This window comes from Sinocyclocheilus anshuiensis, unplaced genomic scaffold, assembly GCF_001515605.1.
Source record: "Sinocyclocheilus anshuiensis isolate Anshui unplaced genomic scaffold, SAMN03320099.WGS_v1.1 scaffold260, whole genome shotgun sequence".
In the NCBI taxonomy this organism is placed as follows: Eukaryota; Metazoa; Chordata; class Actinopteri; order Cypriniformes; family Cyprinidae; genus Sinocyclocheilus; species Sinocyclocheilus anshuiensis.
The window spans coordinates 1,484,895-1,501,661 of NW_015557134.1; the positions used below are offsets into that span (position 1 = coordinate 1,484,895).

At 35.8% G+C, this 16,767-nt stretch overlaps 1 protein-coding gene across 2 annotated transcripts in view; it reads left to right on the top strand.

Moving 5' to 3' along the window:
- Positions 1-16,767, top strand: part of zmat4b (zinc finger, matrin-type 4b) — a 32,704-nt gene that overhangs the window by 9,554 nt on the left and 6,383 nt on the right. For both annotated transcript variants that reach the window (XM_016473076.1, XM_016473075.1), the window contains 3 exons: positions 1,505-1,594; positions 5,314-5,470; positions 14,539-14,763. In XM_016473076.1, coding sequence (XP_016328562.1) covers positions 1,505-1,594; positions 5,314-5,470; positions 14,539-14,763 — 472 coding nt within the window. The remainder of the gene's footprint in view (positions 1-1,504; positions 1,595-5,313; positions 5,471-14,538; positions 14,764-16,767) is intronic.

The window sequence follows — 16,767 nt, forward strand, 5'->3', positions numbered from 1 at the left end:
AACCTGACATTCTTCAAGCTGAACATTCACGCTACTGTTTTCCATACAATGAAAATGAATATGAGCTAAAACAGCACCATAAAAGTATGCAGTGGCTTGAAGAAATGAACTATATTTGCCCATGAATAACTGCAAATTACATTTTAAAATTACTTAAAATAAGATAAATTATAGTAAAATAGAAAATGTTCTACTAAAAGTAATTAATTGTAAGTGTAAAATACCATATATATTTTAGTACTCAAACATATACAGTTATAAACTAAAATGAAAAGAAAATATTTAGTTGAATGTTCATGCTGCTGTTTTCCATACAGTGGAAGTCAAAAAAGTCAAGATAAAGTAATTCATACTACAGGTTTGGAGGGAAAAGGACTTTCTTTCTTTCTTTCTTTCTTTCTTTCTTTCTTTCCTTCAATGTGTTAAATAATATATATATATATATATATATCATTTAACACATTTACTGAATTTAATATTCATTCTGTTTAACTAAAGATAAGTCAGAAATCATGAGATTAATTAAAATTTTTTATTCTATTGACAGCCCTAAACAGTACGAAATAACCAAATCAGTTTTATTCACCTAACATTACTGAAATTGTGGGTAGAAGATACACTGTCAAGTTAACACAAACTAAATGTTCTCAGATATTATTTTAATAATTTATTTTGACATTGAGTACTGCGGCAAGATAAAAGACAGTTATTAAATTTTGTCTTTTTTTCATCTTTATTTGAAATTGCACAGCATTATACTGAAATTGCACAGAATACCTACCATTTTTATTTTATAAAGTAGAAGATGATTGAATAAACATTTAAATTGAATTCTCTTGCTCACACAAGCTTTCATATGAACTTCAGAAGATATAGTGTATGAGTCAACCAAACCACTTTTATGATACTTTTTTGTCATTTACATTGATGAAAAGAGAACATTCTGCAAAATCTTTAGATAAAAGAAAGCGAGTTTGGGATGACCAGAGTTTTTATTATAGTGTAAACTATTCCTTTAATGTTCTGCCTTTTAGATTCCCAACAACCTTTGTCTTACAGGCATCTACAAATCTGCTACAAATCATTTTAGTTTAAGGTGGCTTAAAGCGAGAAATAACTCCACATCACTTTCATGCAGATTTACTGTTTTGGGGCAGATATCTCTCTGGTTGGTTGGTTGATAATGGATTGAAGGACCCCCTGTGAGAATTACTCTTCTGGTGCCTTTTCACTGCTCATATGGCTGGCCATTCATCTGCTGCACAACAATCAATATGGACCTTTATCCACCCACCAGAGCGATCACTCGCAGCCTAGAGTGGGGCATATCAAGCTCTGAGAAATGAAAGCAGTGTTCCTGTAGCTCTGATGAGAATTGTTTGGGCCCTGACATCGCTAGTTTGATAATCAATAGCGAGTTGTTTTTCTGTCAACACTTGAATGTAACTGGCTGCTTGTGAAAGCACCTCTCATATATTGCCCCATCTCTCTCATTTTCTTACAGAGTCGAAAGCATGCAAACAAAGTTCGTCTGTATTACATGTTACACCCGGTGGATGGTGGCTGTCCTGCAAAGAAGCTTCGAACAGACAATGTAAGTGAAGAAACACACCTGCATATGGCCATTTAATGTACATACATTCATATTAATAGATAGTTACGCTATTTCTATTAAAGATAGATTAGAGAAAAAATACTAGCACCGATTCCAAGCCACTTTCCTTTTGAACAATTGAAGCTGGCAGTTTCATTACTCCGTCGAGGAGCCCAGATGTAGCTACCACAGGAAAACCATTTTATGTCCACAACATATTGATTGACATGGATGACCTGCTCATCTGAGCTTATTTCTTCTGCCCAGTCCCACATCTCTCACATTTCAGCCTATCATTGGGATGTAGTGATGAAGTGGATCTTTTAGGAGTACGAAGAATGACCCAGTTCATTTTGTTACATGTTTCAAATGACAAGCTATCATTTATGTCACACATGGCTTGTGAATGTCTGTGGTTTGGACTGCTGAAAGTCTAGAGGTCATACAAAATGAGTTTGAATGGTTATATTTGTAATATTCTTGCAAACTAGGCCTACAGTTTTGTTCTTAGGCGACTTTTCCCTACCAAAGCAACTTGCATAAAAACATCATAAAATCTTGTTCAATATTTTACTAATATGTTGAAAGGAACATTTGGACTGGCTTTTTGCTCTGTTCCAGGTTGCAGTTTATTCTGGCCACTTTAACAGGAAGAAGCTGCGTGACTGAATTCATTTTTTATATAACATAAAATATAATAATATAAATAATCATTTCATAACATATAACATGATAAAAAAAATAATATATTAATAACAATATTTACATCAATAATCAATTAAATGTAAATATTATTTTTGTCATATTATAATAATAGTTTAAATTCAATTAGAATAGAATAGAATAATGATGCAAGTATTTAAATTTTTAATTTATAGATATAGATTTATTTTTATAAATAATTTTTACATTGTATCACACACTGTTAAAATATAGAATAGAATAGAATAGAATAGAATAGAACAGAATAGAATATTTGCAGATGATGTATAAATCTCAATTTAAAAAAATTGACCCTTGTGACTTGTTTTGTGGTCCAGGGTCACATATAATTAATATAATGATGTAAATTGTTTAAATGTAAATGATTTATTTTTTTTTACATTATTTTGTAATTATGTATCAATTTATGACTGAATATTTTCATGTTATTGTCATACAGTCAGTCATGATGGGAATGAGTGGAGGACCACCATTATCAAAGCACTTTTATGGTCTGGCCATATAGTTGGGGGTTATATGCCAGAAGCACAGTTATGGTTGTCAGTTCACAAAATTTTAGACCTGATCCATGTGATAATTCAAGCTTTATGAGGGAATGTCAGAACTGTTCCACCGGGAACAAAGGGTGTTGTGGTGTGCAGATGGCAATACAGACTGCAGTTTTTGTTCAGTTAAATATAATCATTGCTTGCACCTGTGTTTTACCCTAGTTTTCCCCTCTTTCATGAACTTTGCTCAGTCCTGTGATGGCATCCGCTATGTGTGGTTGTCTCAAGCCCAACTACAGACCTCTTGAAAACCTTTTCCTCTGATATAAACTCAGTTTTCTAATCTTGATGACACTAAATCAGCATTAGATAACACTTGCCTATTTTAATTCAAATAACAGACTTGAACTAATCCCCAAAGAAATACATATAAAGCATCTAAAAACATTTGAGTCTCTGCTCCTCGTGTATTTCTACGGTTTTTCTCACAGTGTAAACTTGTGTCAGTTTAAGATGCCATGTTTGTTGTGTGTTGACGCAGTTGGCAATATTAAAAATTCCCCTGAAATTAAACGGGTTGCTGTGATGTGTTTCCAGCCAAGGTCAATGTCTAAACAGACCTTTTCGGTTTAGCTGGATGTTGATGAGGTCTTTCCCCTCGGGAGAGTAAATAAAGACATTATGGCATGCCAGGAGAGGAATAACAAGAAGCAGAATGAGTGGACACAGATCGATGCCTGCGGCAGGAAGGACAGATCTCGGTTCAAGCGCAAGGCTTACAGAACAATTAAAGCTCAGAAAGTCAATCAGGGTCTCATTATGTAATGTTTAATGGAAACATTTCATGCAAAAAACATGAAAATGCTGTCTATTTTTCAGCGAAGAAAGGATAAGTGTGACCCTGGACCACAAAACCAGTCATAAGGGTCAATTTTTTTTTAATTAAGATTTATACGTCATCTAAAAGCTGAATGAATAAGCTTTCCATTGATGTATGGTTTGTTAGGATAGGACAATATTTGGTCGAGATACAACTATTTGAAAATCTGGAATCTGAGGGTGCAAAAAAAATCTAAATATTTAGAAAATCTCCTTTAAAGTTGTCCAAATGAAGTTCTTAGCAATGCATATTACTAATCAAACATTACGTTTTGATATATTTATTTACAAAATATCTTTATGGAACATGATCTGTACTTAATATCCTAATGATTTTTGGCATAAAAGAAAAATCAATCATTTTGACATACAATGTATTGTTGGCTGTTGCTACAAATATTTCTGTGCTACTTAAGACTGCTTTTGTGCTTCAGGGTCACAAATTTTGATTTCTTGACATAAAATGAATTCATAGATTGTGTTATAATGTTTTTTGCAGTCAAATTCCATAGACTCATCTATAAAGACAACTAACCTGCTCTAGCTCTGCATGTTTATTGCATGACATTGACCTTGCAATGCCACTTTCCTAGCACTTAAGATAGTGACCATTGATTTATATATCGAACTGAGGAGCTGATGTACCTATAAAGACAGAATGAAGCAATAGCACAGCAGTAATGCTGGAGAGTAGCTAACGGAACTTAGCGTGATATTATTAGCTCTTACAGTAGCAAGCTACTTTAGCCAACAAATAGCAATAGCAAAATGGCAATAATCAAATGTTGTTCACCTAAATCATCCTCTTTGCATTAGAGAGAAAGTCCGATTCACTCTGGTGAAATGGTTCATTCAAATGGTCCATGTACATTAATAAATACAAATACTTATCAAGTATAAATAATTGATTCACAGAATCAAGTCATTGCAATTAAATTGTATTTTAAATGTTGTTTTTATAGCAATAGTTATCTGCTGATTATTGCTGTTAAAGTAATAAATAAATATTAGTTATATATAATTGCTTGTATTCTGGTGTTTTTTTATCTGGTGTATCTGATCACATATATGCCAATATTCAAAAAACTTTAAATACATACATATTTTAAATATATATCAACATATTAAAAAATGACCAAAAATATGTTGCTAATATACATGTTGAAATATATTTACATAAATATATTTTTAGTTTGAATTACTTGTATTTCATTGACTATATTTTGGGGAATTTTTAATATATTTTCAATCTAAATGACTTTTCAAAGAGTAGTTTGATTGCACTTTAAATAACGATTAGCTTTTAGCTTGGTGAGCTAAAGTTTCAAAGTAACTTCCCCAACAGCGCTCAGAGCCAATATCAGTCAATATGAGAAACTCAGAGCGGTTGCATCAGAGCAGTAGGAAGTAGAATATACGCTACACCATTTTTAGAAGTTTGTAAATTACTTCTCCACAGCGCGAACCACATCTGCCACTTTGACAGCCAAACTTCATATCTTCCTCTTAAAGTTATAATAACACATTTGCTTCAAAAATCATCCTGTTCTCCTGTATTATTAGCTGAAGGTGATAAATGGTCCCGGTTAAAGGATATCAGAGTATGTGTCTGCTTCTGTGTCGTCCCAGGGCAGTGTGGAGGGAGACGTGGACAAGAACAAGTGCTGCACGCTGTGCAATATGTCGTTCACTTCGGCGGTGGTGGCCCAGTCGCACTACCAGGGCAAGATCCACACCAAGAGACTCAGGCTACTGCTGGGGGAGCCACCTGCTATCACATCTAAAGGTAGAAGGTGCTGATCTAAGATCAGGTTCACACGGTCTAAATCACAGTATTTAAAGGCCAGGCTGTTCCCGGGTCAGTATTCATACTTAAATGAGTTTTACGTGTTTATGACGCCCTAAGCAGCCAGCGGGGAAGTGACCTGTTCAACCATGGATGGACTCTGAATATGAGATAATGAGGCAATAATTCTTGAGAATGAGTTCATTATTATTAATGCTCTAGTTATGATGTATTACTGATGTTTGATGAGGTATGGTATGAGATATGATATGATTGCTGCTCACAGTTAAGAGTATGGGGATTTTTAAAAATCCCTAAACCTACATTTTAAATAGCTTGTTAATGCAAATATGTAATCAGCCAATCGCATGGCAGCAACTCAATGCATTTAGCCTTGTATATCAAGACCAGTGTTGGGAAGGTTATTTTGAAATAGGTTACAGATTACAAGTTACCCTATATAAAATGTAATAAATAGTGTAACTATTTCAATTACTTTATTAATGTTACCAATTACTTTTCTACATTTCTAACAAATATTTTCAACTGTTAATCATTTTGAAACCAGGCAGGGTTAACCTTACAGTAGGACTCAACACTGATTACTGTCAGACTTTCAAAATTCTTTATCACTTGAATTAAGATTATAATAACTGAAATTTAAAGCACAGCCACCACAAAATCAGACGTTAGCACCACTTTTTACTTTGAGATCGTTCTGAGGTCAAATACAGATTTAAAATCAAAACAAGAAATAGTTTAATAGCTATGATACTGTTTTTGAAATAAAATCTTCGCATATGACAGGAAACACAGTTAATAAAAAAAAATAAAGCATATACATCAACCCAAATAGAAAATAAAACAGTTATCAAATAAGTCCTATTCTGTGTTTATAGTCATATAATCTGTTCGAATATTTTGAGATACTGGATTTTTGACTTTCATGAGCTGTAGGCTCTAATCATCCAAATTAAAACAAAAAAAACAGTCCATAAAAAACAGTCCACTGTTTACCAAACAGTAAACAGATACGTCCATATCGTGTTTTGATACAAGTGTATCTACAAACTACTTTTGATTTATTCATCCAAAATATGGCATATTCTGTGACATTCTGTGTTATACAGTAAAGTCCATTTTTATGATTGGATTTCACCAATCCGTCTGCATTTTCTGCATCGCGGAAATCATAGGGCCCTATGTGTTATATTTTAGAACAGTCAGTGCAATTTGGAAAAGAAATTAAATAAATCTGTATGTGTACATGTGCATCTCAAAAAATTAGAATATTGGGAAAAAGTAAATTTTGTTGGTAACTTATTTCAAAAAATGAAACTTTCATATATTCTAGATTCATTACATGTAAAATAAAACATTTCAAAAGTTTTTTTGTTTTAATTTGGATGATTAGAGCCTACATCTCATGAAAGTCAAAAATCCAGCATCTCAAAATATTCGAATATTTACATTTGAGTTTCATTAAATGACCATCTCTACAGTATAAATTCCGGGTATCTCTTGTTCTTTGAAACCACAATAATGGGGAAGACTGCTGACTTGGCAATGGTCCAGAAGAAAATCATTGACACCCTCCAAAAAGAGGGTAAGTCACAGAAGGTCACTACTGAAAGGGGTGGCTGCTCACAGAGTGCTGTATCAAAGCATATTAAATGCAAAGTTGACTGGAAGGAAGAAATTGGGTAGGAAAAGGTGCACAAGCAACAGGGATGACCGCAAGCTTGAGAATACTGTCAAGCAAAGCCGATTCAAACACTTGTCCAAAGTCAATGCAGCCGCCTACCAGGAGATTTTGGAGCACTTTATGTTTCCATCTGCTGACAAGCTTTATGGAGATGCTGAATTCCTTATCCAGCAGGACTTTAGCACCTGCCCACAGTGCCAAAACCACTTCCAAGCAGTTAGCTGACCATGATATTACTGTGCTTAATTGGCCAGCCAACATGCCTGACCTGAAGCCCATATGGAATCTATGGGATATTTTCAAGAGAAAGATGAGAAACAGTCGATCCAACAATACAGACGAGCTGAAGGCTCAATAGTGCCTCAGCAGAGCCACAGGCTGATCGCTTCCATGCCACACCTCACTGATGCTGTCATTTGTGCTAAAGGAGCCCCGACCAAGTATTGAGTGCATAAGTGAACATACTTTAAAGAACGTGAACTTTTCTGTTTTGCAAATCTTTTTTTTTTTTTTGATTGATCTTAGGAAATATTCTAATATTTGAGATACTGGATTTTTGACTTTCATGAGCTGTAAGCTCTAATCATCAAAATTAAAACAAAAAAACTATTGAAATGTTTTGCTTTACGTTATGAATCTAGAATATATTAAAGTTTCACGTTTTGAAACAAGTTACCAAAAAAATTACTTTTTCACAATATTCTGATTTTTTGAGATGCACCTGTATGTGTGTGGATGTGTGTGTGTGTGCGTGAAAATATTCAGATGTAGTCGTTAACATTTTTATAAGTAACTAATTTAATTACACATTTTTCTCAGTAACTGTAACTGATTACAGTTACATTTATTTTGTAACTAAATTACATAACGCCATTACATGTAACTAGTTACTCCACAACACTGATCAAGATGATCTGCTGAAGTTCAAACCAAGCATCAGAATGGGAAAGAATGTAAATCAAGTGACATTGAATGTGAGGTGGTTGTTGGTACCAGATGGCTGGTCTGAGTATTTCAGAAACTGCTGATCTACTGGGATTTTCACGCACAACCATTTACAGTGAATGGAGAAATAGGAAAATATCCAGTAATAGGCAATTCTTTGGGCAAAAATGCCTTGTTGATGCTAGAGGTCAGAGGAGAAAGGCCAGACTGGTTCATGCTGATAGAGAGTCAACAATAACTCAAATAACCACTTGTTACAATCGCGGTTTGCAGAAGAGCATCTCTGAACACACAACACATCAAACCTTGAAGCAGATGGGCTACAGCAGCAGAAGAGCACACTGGGCGCCATTCCTCTCAGCTAAGAACAGAAAACTAAGGATACAATTTGCACACGCTCACTAAAATTGGACAATAGAAGATCGGGAAAAGGTTGCCTGGTCTGATCAGTCTTGATTTCTGCTGCAACATTTGGATAGTAGGGTCAGAATTTGGTGTAAACAACATGAAAGCCTGGATCCATCCTGCTTTGTATCAATGGTTCAGGCTTGTGGTGGTGGGATATTTTTTATCTTGGCACACTTTGGCACCCTTAGTACTAAGCATTGTTTAAACACCACAGCTTGAGTAATGTTGCTGACCATGTCCATCCCTTTATGACTACAGTGTAACTATCTAGTGATGGCTACTTCCAGCAGGATAATGTGCCATCTCACAAAGCTCAAATCATCTCAAACTGATTTCTTGAACACAATGAGTTCACTAGACTCAAATGGCCTCCACAGTCACCAGATCTCAATCTAATAGAGCACCTTTGGGATGTGCTGGAATGGGAGATTTGCATCATAGATGTGCAGCCGACAAATCTGCAGCAACAACATGATGCTATCATGTCAATATGGACCAAAATCTCTGAGGAATGTTTCCAGCACCTTGTTGAATTCCAGGCATGCCATGAAGAATTAATGCAGTTCTGAAGGCAAAAGGCGGTCCAACCTGGTACTAGCAAGGCGATTTGATGCCTTAGGCAACTACCTACAACACCATAGTGTGATGGTGGGAACTTTTGCATGGGCACGCACCACTTACATTTTCAGAAAATGTAAAAAAAACTTGGACTTGCAACTGCAGCCGGATGTCCTGTTTTTTATTCCATTCATATGTGAGTGCATTAGGCATATTAGAGGTTTATGTTCTCAAGGCTGTCGCTTGTGGCATGTTTATGATAAGAGCAGGGCCTGTAGCAAGAACAACACATCACTGACTCACTTAGCGTGCATAATTGCGCGTGGCCAAGACACCTGAGGGTGCAAAATTACCCAAAAAAGAAAAAACGGAAAAAGCACGGAAAACAATCCAGAATGACTGCATATACAGTACTGCTTGAAAGTTTGTGAAACCCTTGCAGAATCTGTGAAAATGTGAGTAATTTTAACAAAATAAGAGAGATCATACAAAATGTTATTTTTATTTAGTACTGTCCTGAGTAAGATATTTTACATAAAAGATGTTTACATTTAGTCCACAAGACAAAAAATAGCTGAAAATTAAAATAACCCCCTTCAAAAGTTTGGGAACCCTTGGTTCTTAATACTGTGTGTGTGTTTACCTGGATGATCTACGACTGGTTTTTTTGTTTTGTGATGGTTGTTCATGAGTCCCTTGTTTGTTCTGAACAGTTAAACTGAGCACTGTTGTTCAGAAAAATCCTCCGTCCTGCAGATTCTTCAGTTTTCCAGCATCTTTTGCATATTTGAAGCCTTTCCAGCAGTGACTGTATGATTTTGAGATCCATCTTTTCACACTGAGGACAATTGAGGGACTCAAACACAACTATTAAAAAAGGTTCAAACATTCACTGATGCTCCTGAAGGAAATACGATGCATTAAGAGCCAGGGTGTGAAAACTTTTGAACAGGATGAAGATGTCCCAATTTTTCTTATTTTGTAGAAATATAATTTTTTTCCATTTAGTACTGACCTTCGGAACAACAGAAGATACTTGCATGTTTCCCGGAAGACAAATTAAGTACAATTTACCTTGATCTTCAAATTCAAGGTAAAGATCAAGGTAAATTGTACTTAATTTGTCTTCCGGGAAACATGCAAGTATCTTCTGTTGTTCTGAAGGGCAGTACTAAATGGAAAAAAATGATATTTCTACAAAATAAGAAAAATTGGGACATCTTCATCCTGTTCAAATGTTTTCTCTTAATGCATCATGTTTCCTTCTGGAGCATCAGTGAATGTTTGAAACTTTTTTAATAGTTGTGTTTGAGTCCCTCAATTGTCCTCAGTGTGAAAAGATGGATCTCAAAATCATACAGTCACTGCTGGAAAGGGTTCAAATATGCAAAAGATGCTGGAAAACTGAAGAATCTGCAGGACATGGAGGATTTTTCTGAAGAACAGCAGGCAGTTTAACTGTTCAGAACAAACAAGGGACTCATGAACAACCATCACAAAACAAAAAAAAACAGTCGTAGATCATCCAGGTAAACACACCCACAGTATTAAGAACCAAGGGTTCCCAAACTTTTGAAGGAGGTTATTTTAATTTTCAGCAATTTTTTGTCCTGTGGACTAAATGTAAACATCTTTTATGTAAAATATCTTACTCAGGACAGTACTAAATAAAAAATAACAAGCATTTTGTATGACCTCTCTTATTTTGTTAAAAATAAGATTCTGCAAGGGGTTCACAAACTTTCAAGCAGCACTGTATATGCTGAAACAGATCAAATAAAAGAGAAGTTAATCTGGGGTTTCCCGTACAACAATGTAACTCACTGCTTAACCACCAACTAACTAGCTAGTCATGACTGTTTCCCAAACATGGTCGCACCTTCGTTGTTTGATCCGCGTTGGATCAACAATATAGGACCCGGTGGAGTAGTAGCTTCTACTAATTCATCAATTCGAGATCTCTGAGATGATGCTGTAACAAACATGGCAGCCGATGACTACTATTATTTTTTGTTCCTTGTCGTTTTGCTTTATTTGATGTTTGAATTCATCGCAGGTTCCTCTTTCGTCATGCTGTTTGCGAATGTTCGTTTGAACTATGGTTTTAGGAAACACTGAATCGTTGAACTATGTTGGTAATGACGGAAATACATGAGGTGAAATCCATTCACAAGACTAGATTTATACATTTTCTGCAAAATGGTTAGTTTAGCCTGTTTTATCATCCACCAGGCAGCAATCATATATGCAGTCGCTTAGAAAGTAATAGCGCAGCTCTCACCAACAAGTCGTATGATTTAATGTGCCTTTATGTCCACAGCACAAATGGTGCGGGACGAGTTACGTGCTGACTTTTTAAAGTGTTTGTCCAAATAGCAAGCATCACTAAGCAACACCATTAAAAACTATTAGTAACCATAATAGGGTTCAAGAAACTGTCCTTTTGTTGTTTGTTCAGCAGTCATAGTAGTAGCTCAGCATTATTCGGTTACAGTCGAATAGTTGCTATGCGGCTGCTTCCACCATCATAAAAGATCTTGATGGTGATTTTTCATGTTATTCATGAACTGGTTGTCACAGTACAGAAGGAGACCAGGGACGGAGAGGTAAAGTAAACAGAGCTTTATTGAACAGGTGCTGGGAGAGTGAGAGAGATGGAGAGCAAACGGGTTAGAGCAACAGTCTATGGAATGGAAGGGATCGGGCTCACGTGATGAAGGGTTCTTTGGTGGATCGGGCTGAAGAGGATGGCACAGAGACAGGAAGGTATCAGGATGGAGTCCGGGTTCAGTGAGTCAGGTAAGGAGTAGCGTAGTGAACTCAAGACCAGACGAAGTGTGACTGCCGTGGCTGTGCATTTAAACTAGTGCTGATGAGGTGGTGACAGGTGCGGCTGATCAGTACTCCGGTGATTGTGAACGGGTGTGTGAGATGATTGGGCCTGACGAGGCTGGACTCTACCTGACAGTGGTGTTATTGAGGATGAGCTAAAAAGGTTGTTGTTTCTAGTGAGACCTTATATAACTCTTTATCTATGATAATAATGATAAGGTGTAAAAGACCTAGATGAAATGGTCTGATAGGCTGGAATACAGATGAGGATATAATTTGATTAAATTATCCTTGAGTGTCATTGCTATTATCAAGTAATTGACCAAACCGCTGCACTGCAGATCTACACAATTACTGTAAAGCTAGTTTAAATAAGATATTATGAAAGCTTCAAATGATAACGCATGGATTTATGGATTTATGTTGATCTGTAGCACCTGCACCTTTTTACAGTAAACACTAACATTTAAAAGTTGGTACGTTTTTTTCATATTTTTGAAAGAAGTCAAAAAGATTTTATTGAAATACAGTGAAAACCGAAATACTGTGAAATATATTACAATATAAAATAACTGTTTTCTATTTAAATATATTTTAAACTGTAATTTATTCCTGTGATTACTCCATTCCTTACATTACTCCAGTCTTCAGTAGGGGTGGGCAATATGACCAAAATCTTGTATGATGATATGAGTAATTTTATTTCACGGTAATGATATACAGTATATCACAATATAGTTGTTGTTTTTTTTTTAAATTTTTGATACCATAGAAAATTCATAATTCTTGTCACTAGTGTCAATATCACAAAAAACGAATACTAGCCTAAATAAAAAAAAATAAAAAAAAACGAATTTCTCTATGTGTGTGCGCTGTCTGAGAGACTGTTTCTGAGTCCTGTCAGAGAGGCATGCGCATGTGAAGTTGGTGCTCATATGGCACAGGAGTATTATTTTTGCCACTTTATTGGCCTTGAATGGTTAAATACACACTTGGATGTGTCAAAATGCCCGTCTTTGCAAGTATCATTGTAAACACAGTAATTTATGTTTTAAATAAAAGCAAACAGCTGAGAAAGAAAACACGTGTAACAGGATATTGGATCCGTGCAGCTCTTAAAGTGATAGCAGTCTAATATTCCTGCTGTCTATCATTAATGTTAATCAAACAACAAAAGAGAGAAAATCTCTTACTGCTCTTGACTAAATCACTTTTGTAACTATAATAAGAAATATATTTAATTTACACAGTGAAGAATATGCAGTGTTTTTTTATATATTGAATGTAGCATTTCTTATTTATTTGTTCTACTGTAGTTTTTTGGACCTATTGCTTTCAATTAGTTTCTTATTCTTATTTAATCGCTGACTGTTGACTTGTCTTCAGTGAGCTTAAGTGTTCTCTTTTGCTGCTTATCACAGTACATCCAGAAAGCATTTTTGAAAATGGCAGAGAAATGTTCAAATAGATTAAATACTCATTCTCGATTTGTTATGCTGATACCATAATTTGCAATGAAAACATTTGTATATCAAATTGGGGAAAAAATGCTAAACATTTTCACTTGTGGTCTCAGACTTTGAGGCCACTGTATTTGTCACAGTAGAGTTCCATATCACACTCTGATTATGTGTTATAATGAAAACAACCCTCTATTCAAACACCTCAGGGAATTGGATGAAAATTGAGACGGAAGAAAAAAAGGAAAAAGAATGCTTCATATTATCTAGTTATTTTGATACCTTCTATAAATACACATGTAGAGCTGCCAGTGTCATCTATCCTCCACTTGAAAAACCGTGGAAGAGCCAAGAGACGCCCCATTTGTGCCATCCACCGTTCCTATTTTATACGTTATGACGTGGGCTTGCTGTCAGTGTAGTCTCTTGTTTGTCGTTTACTATGACGGAGTATAATTAGATGGGTGAAAACATCCCTTGTTCTCGACTTTGTAATAAAAATTCACTTCTCAAAAACAGACGAGGAAAACACAAGCTTAGACCTGCTAGTGTGAGACAAATTACCTCCCGTCTGTTTATGAACCATATTCATCATATTAGTGTCATGAGATTCAGAATGCATCTTATTAAGCTGCAGCCACAGGGGACATCCCGTGTTCCTAATTTGTGCCCTTTACCCATGAAATACTTCAAACTGACGTGAGCCTGTGCCCCGTAATTTGACAGGTGAGACAGACTGCAAGCAAAATATGTAATTGAATCACGTACACATGTCTTGGAAATTCTAATATGTGTTATTAATGCTATCACACACCTGCTGTGTTGGACTGGATATTGGTAAATAAAATAAAAAATGGATTTGCCATTTTAACTTTAAGGCTGGCTGTTAACTTGTGTTGGTATGTTGCACAAAAAAATATTTCTAAAAATATTTCCCTTTTTTTATTTCTTTTGCTTGCTTTCTTTTGATTTTTTTCTTCAAAATGTAGAAAATTAATTGGCAGGAATGGAGGGCAAGATCATATAATGCATCTTCTGTATGAATGCCAAAGCCCAATTTCTCAGGTGTTTTCACATTAATAGCTTTTACCTGTAGCCTGTTTGGTAATTAATGTATGGTACACTAAGTATACTAAGTCTGTTATACCCTCTCTTTACAGAGGTGACAGCCAATTCAGAGCATATGGTGACTGAAGACTCGCCGGGAAGTCCTTCTATTCATGGCAGACTCTCAGAACGCTACTGCCAAATGTGTAAGGCCTGGTTCAACAACCCCGGCATGGCCAGACAGCACTACGACGGAAAGAAGCACAAAAAAAACGCAGCCCAAGCTAACCTCCTCGCACAACTGGGTAAAAGTCTGGAGGACGGAGATGATCTAAACGGTATGTTCTGAGAGGAACGGGCAAAACATAGATAGGGATAGTTTACCCAAACATGAATTAAAAGTGATTCTGTTATCATTTACTCGCGCTTAAGTTGTTCCAAACACATACATAGTGTTTGACTTATTTCTTCTGTGGAACACAATGGTTTTAAGATGTAAAAATGATGCGAAAATCCCATAAAATTATAAAAAAGTGACCCATTTGCACTTTTTCCCCAAGACTTCTGAAGCCATAGCTTTGTGTGATGAAAATCTAAATAAAGTAATAAAAATAAAGCAAAGAAGTCATTATTCAAAAAAATATGGATTAGTGAACAGATTGTTTTTTTGAATTGGATCTTTTGAGTGAATCGTTTGATTTGGTTCACAGAACCACTATAAATTATTCTTTTAATAGGACCCGATTACCGCAATTAATGCAATCAGAATTTTCAGTCGAATTTTCAAAATTTCATTCTGTTCATCACACAAAGATTCATATGACTTCAAAAGACTTGGAATATAGTGCAGTTGTTTGCACCACTTTTATGATACTTTTGCATGCTTTTTTTTAAGTTTAACGTCATATCATATTTCATATACAAGGGTGACTGTTTTGTGTTGGAACGAACATATATTTGGTTTCATGCATAATCTGTTTATTGGAGCATGAATGCCAGCATTTCAGGGCATTAAAGGGATAGTTCACCCAAAAAATAAAATTATGCCATGATTTACTCACCTGTAATATTTTGGAGAGTTTCACATACGTAAACAATGTATGCTGTTCTGTATCAGCAGCACTGTACATGTAATGGTCTTATGCTGTTTACGTTGTTTACGCTTTGATCTGAACGTAAACAACGTATCCGCGTACATACCTTGCATACGTTGTTTACGTATGTGATACTCTCCAAAATGGCGCTATAGGGTGATGCGGAGGAGACGAATTGTTGAATAAAGTCGTTATTTTTGTTTTCTTTGAGCACAAAAAGTATTCTCGTAGCTTTATAACATTACGGTTGAACCACTGATGTCACATGGACTATTTTAGTGATCTCCTTGCTACGTTTCTGAGCCTTAATCATGTTAGGATCCTTGCTGTCTATGGGAGGGTCAGAGAGCTCTCGGAATGCATCAAAAATATCTTAATTTGTGTTCCGAAGATGAACGAAGGTTTTACGGGTTTGGAACGACATGAGGGTGAGTAATTAATGAAAGAAATTTTCATTTTTGGGCGAACTATCCCTTTAAAAACTTGTATTTCACATACAAGGGTGACTTATTTTGTGTTCTGCAGAAAAAAATGAAACTCTTACGGGTTTAGAACAAAATGAGGGTGAGCAAATGATGACAAAGCTTTAATTTCTGGGTGTACTGTCCCTTTAAAACAGCACATTCAATTGTAACAATGTTTGTTTTCATTAGTTTGTGGTAATGGCTCATGAATAACCCCGCCGTAAATGCCACCGTTTAAGCACAGATATCATTTTAGCATTGACCATTCTGTTTTACAGGCCTCAGTAGAGGCATTTTAATGGTCTTAGAGTCTTTTCGCAAGCAGGCATTTCATTAAAGTTTTGCATTATTCAGCAGCTAGCTAAAGAGCTTTCGTTCGAGGCAGTTATCAATAGGTAATTAATGGCGCGACAAAGAACCTCCCAGAGCACAAGATCTTTGCTCGCCAAACAAACCGACAACGGCGGAGGTTGCAGACAACAAAGCCACCTCGTTGGTGAGTTTTGACTCAGAGGGACTAGAAACCACTTCGTGGGAGGTGCGTACCAGCTGCCGTTTGGACAAATGTTGGATTCAGGTTGAAAAGTGTCCTGTCCCTCACGTCACGCTTGTGACTCATAAATATGACTCATTGCTGCAGTTTTCATTAAGGCTTCCCAGTATTTCACTCACCAATAATAGTACAAGCACTCTCTGGATTGAATATGCTCTATTTTTGTGGCGTGTAATATTAGTCTATGACTACAAACGTAGAATAGTATTTGACATGCTATTTTTGCTCATT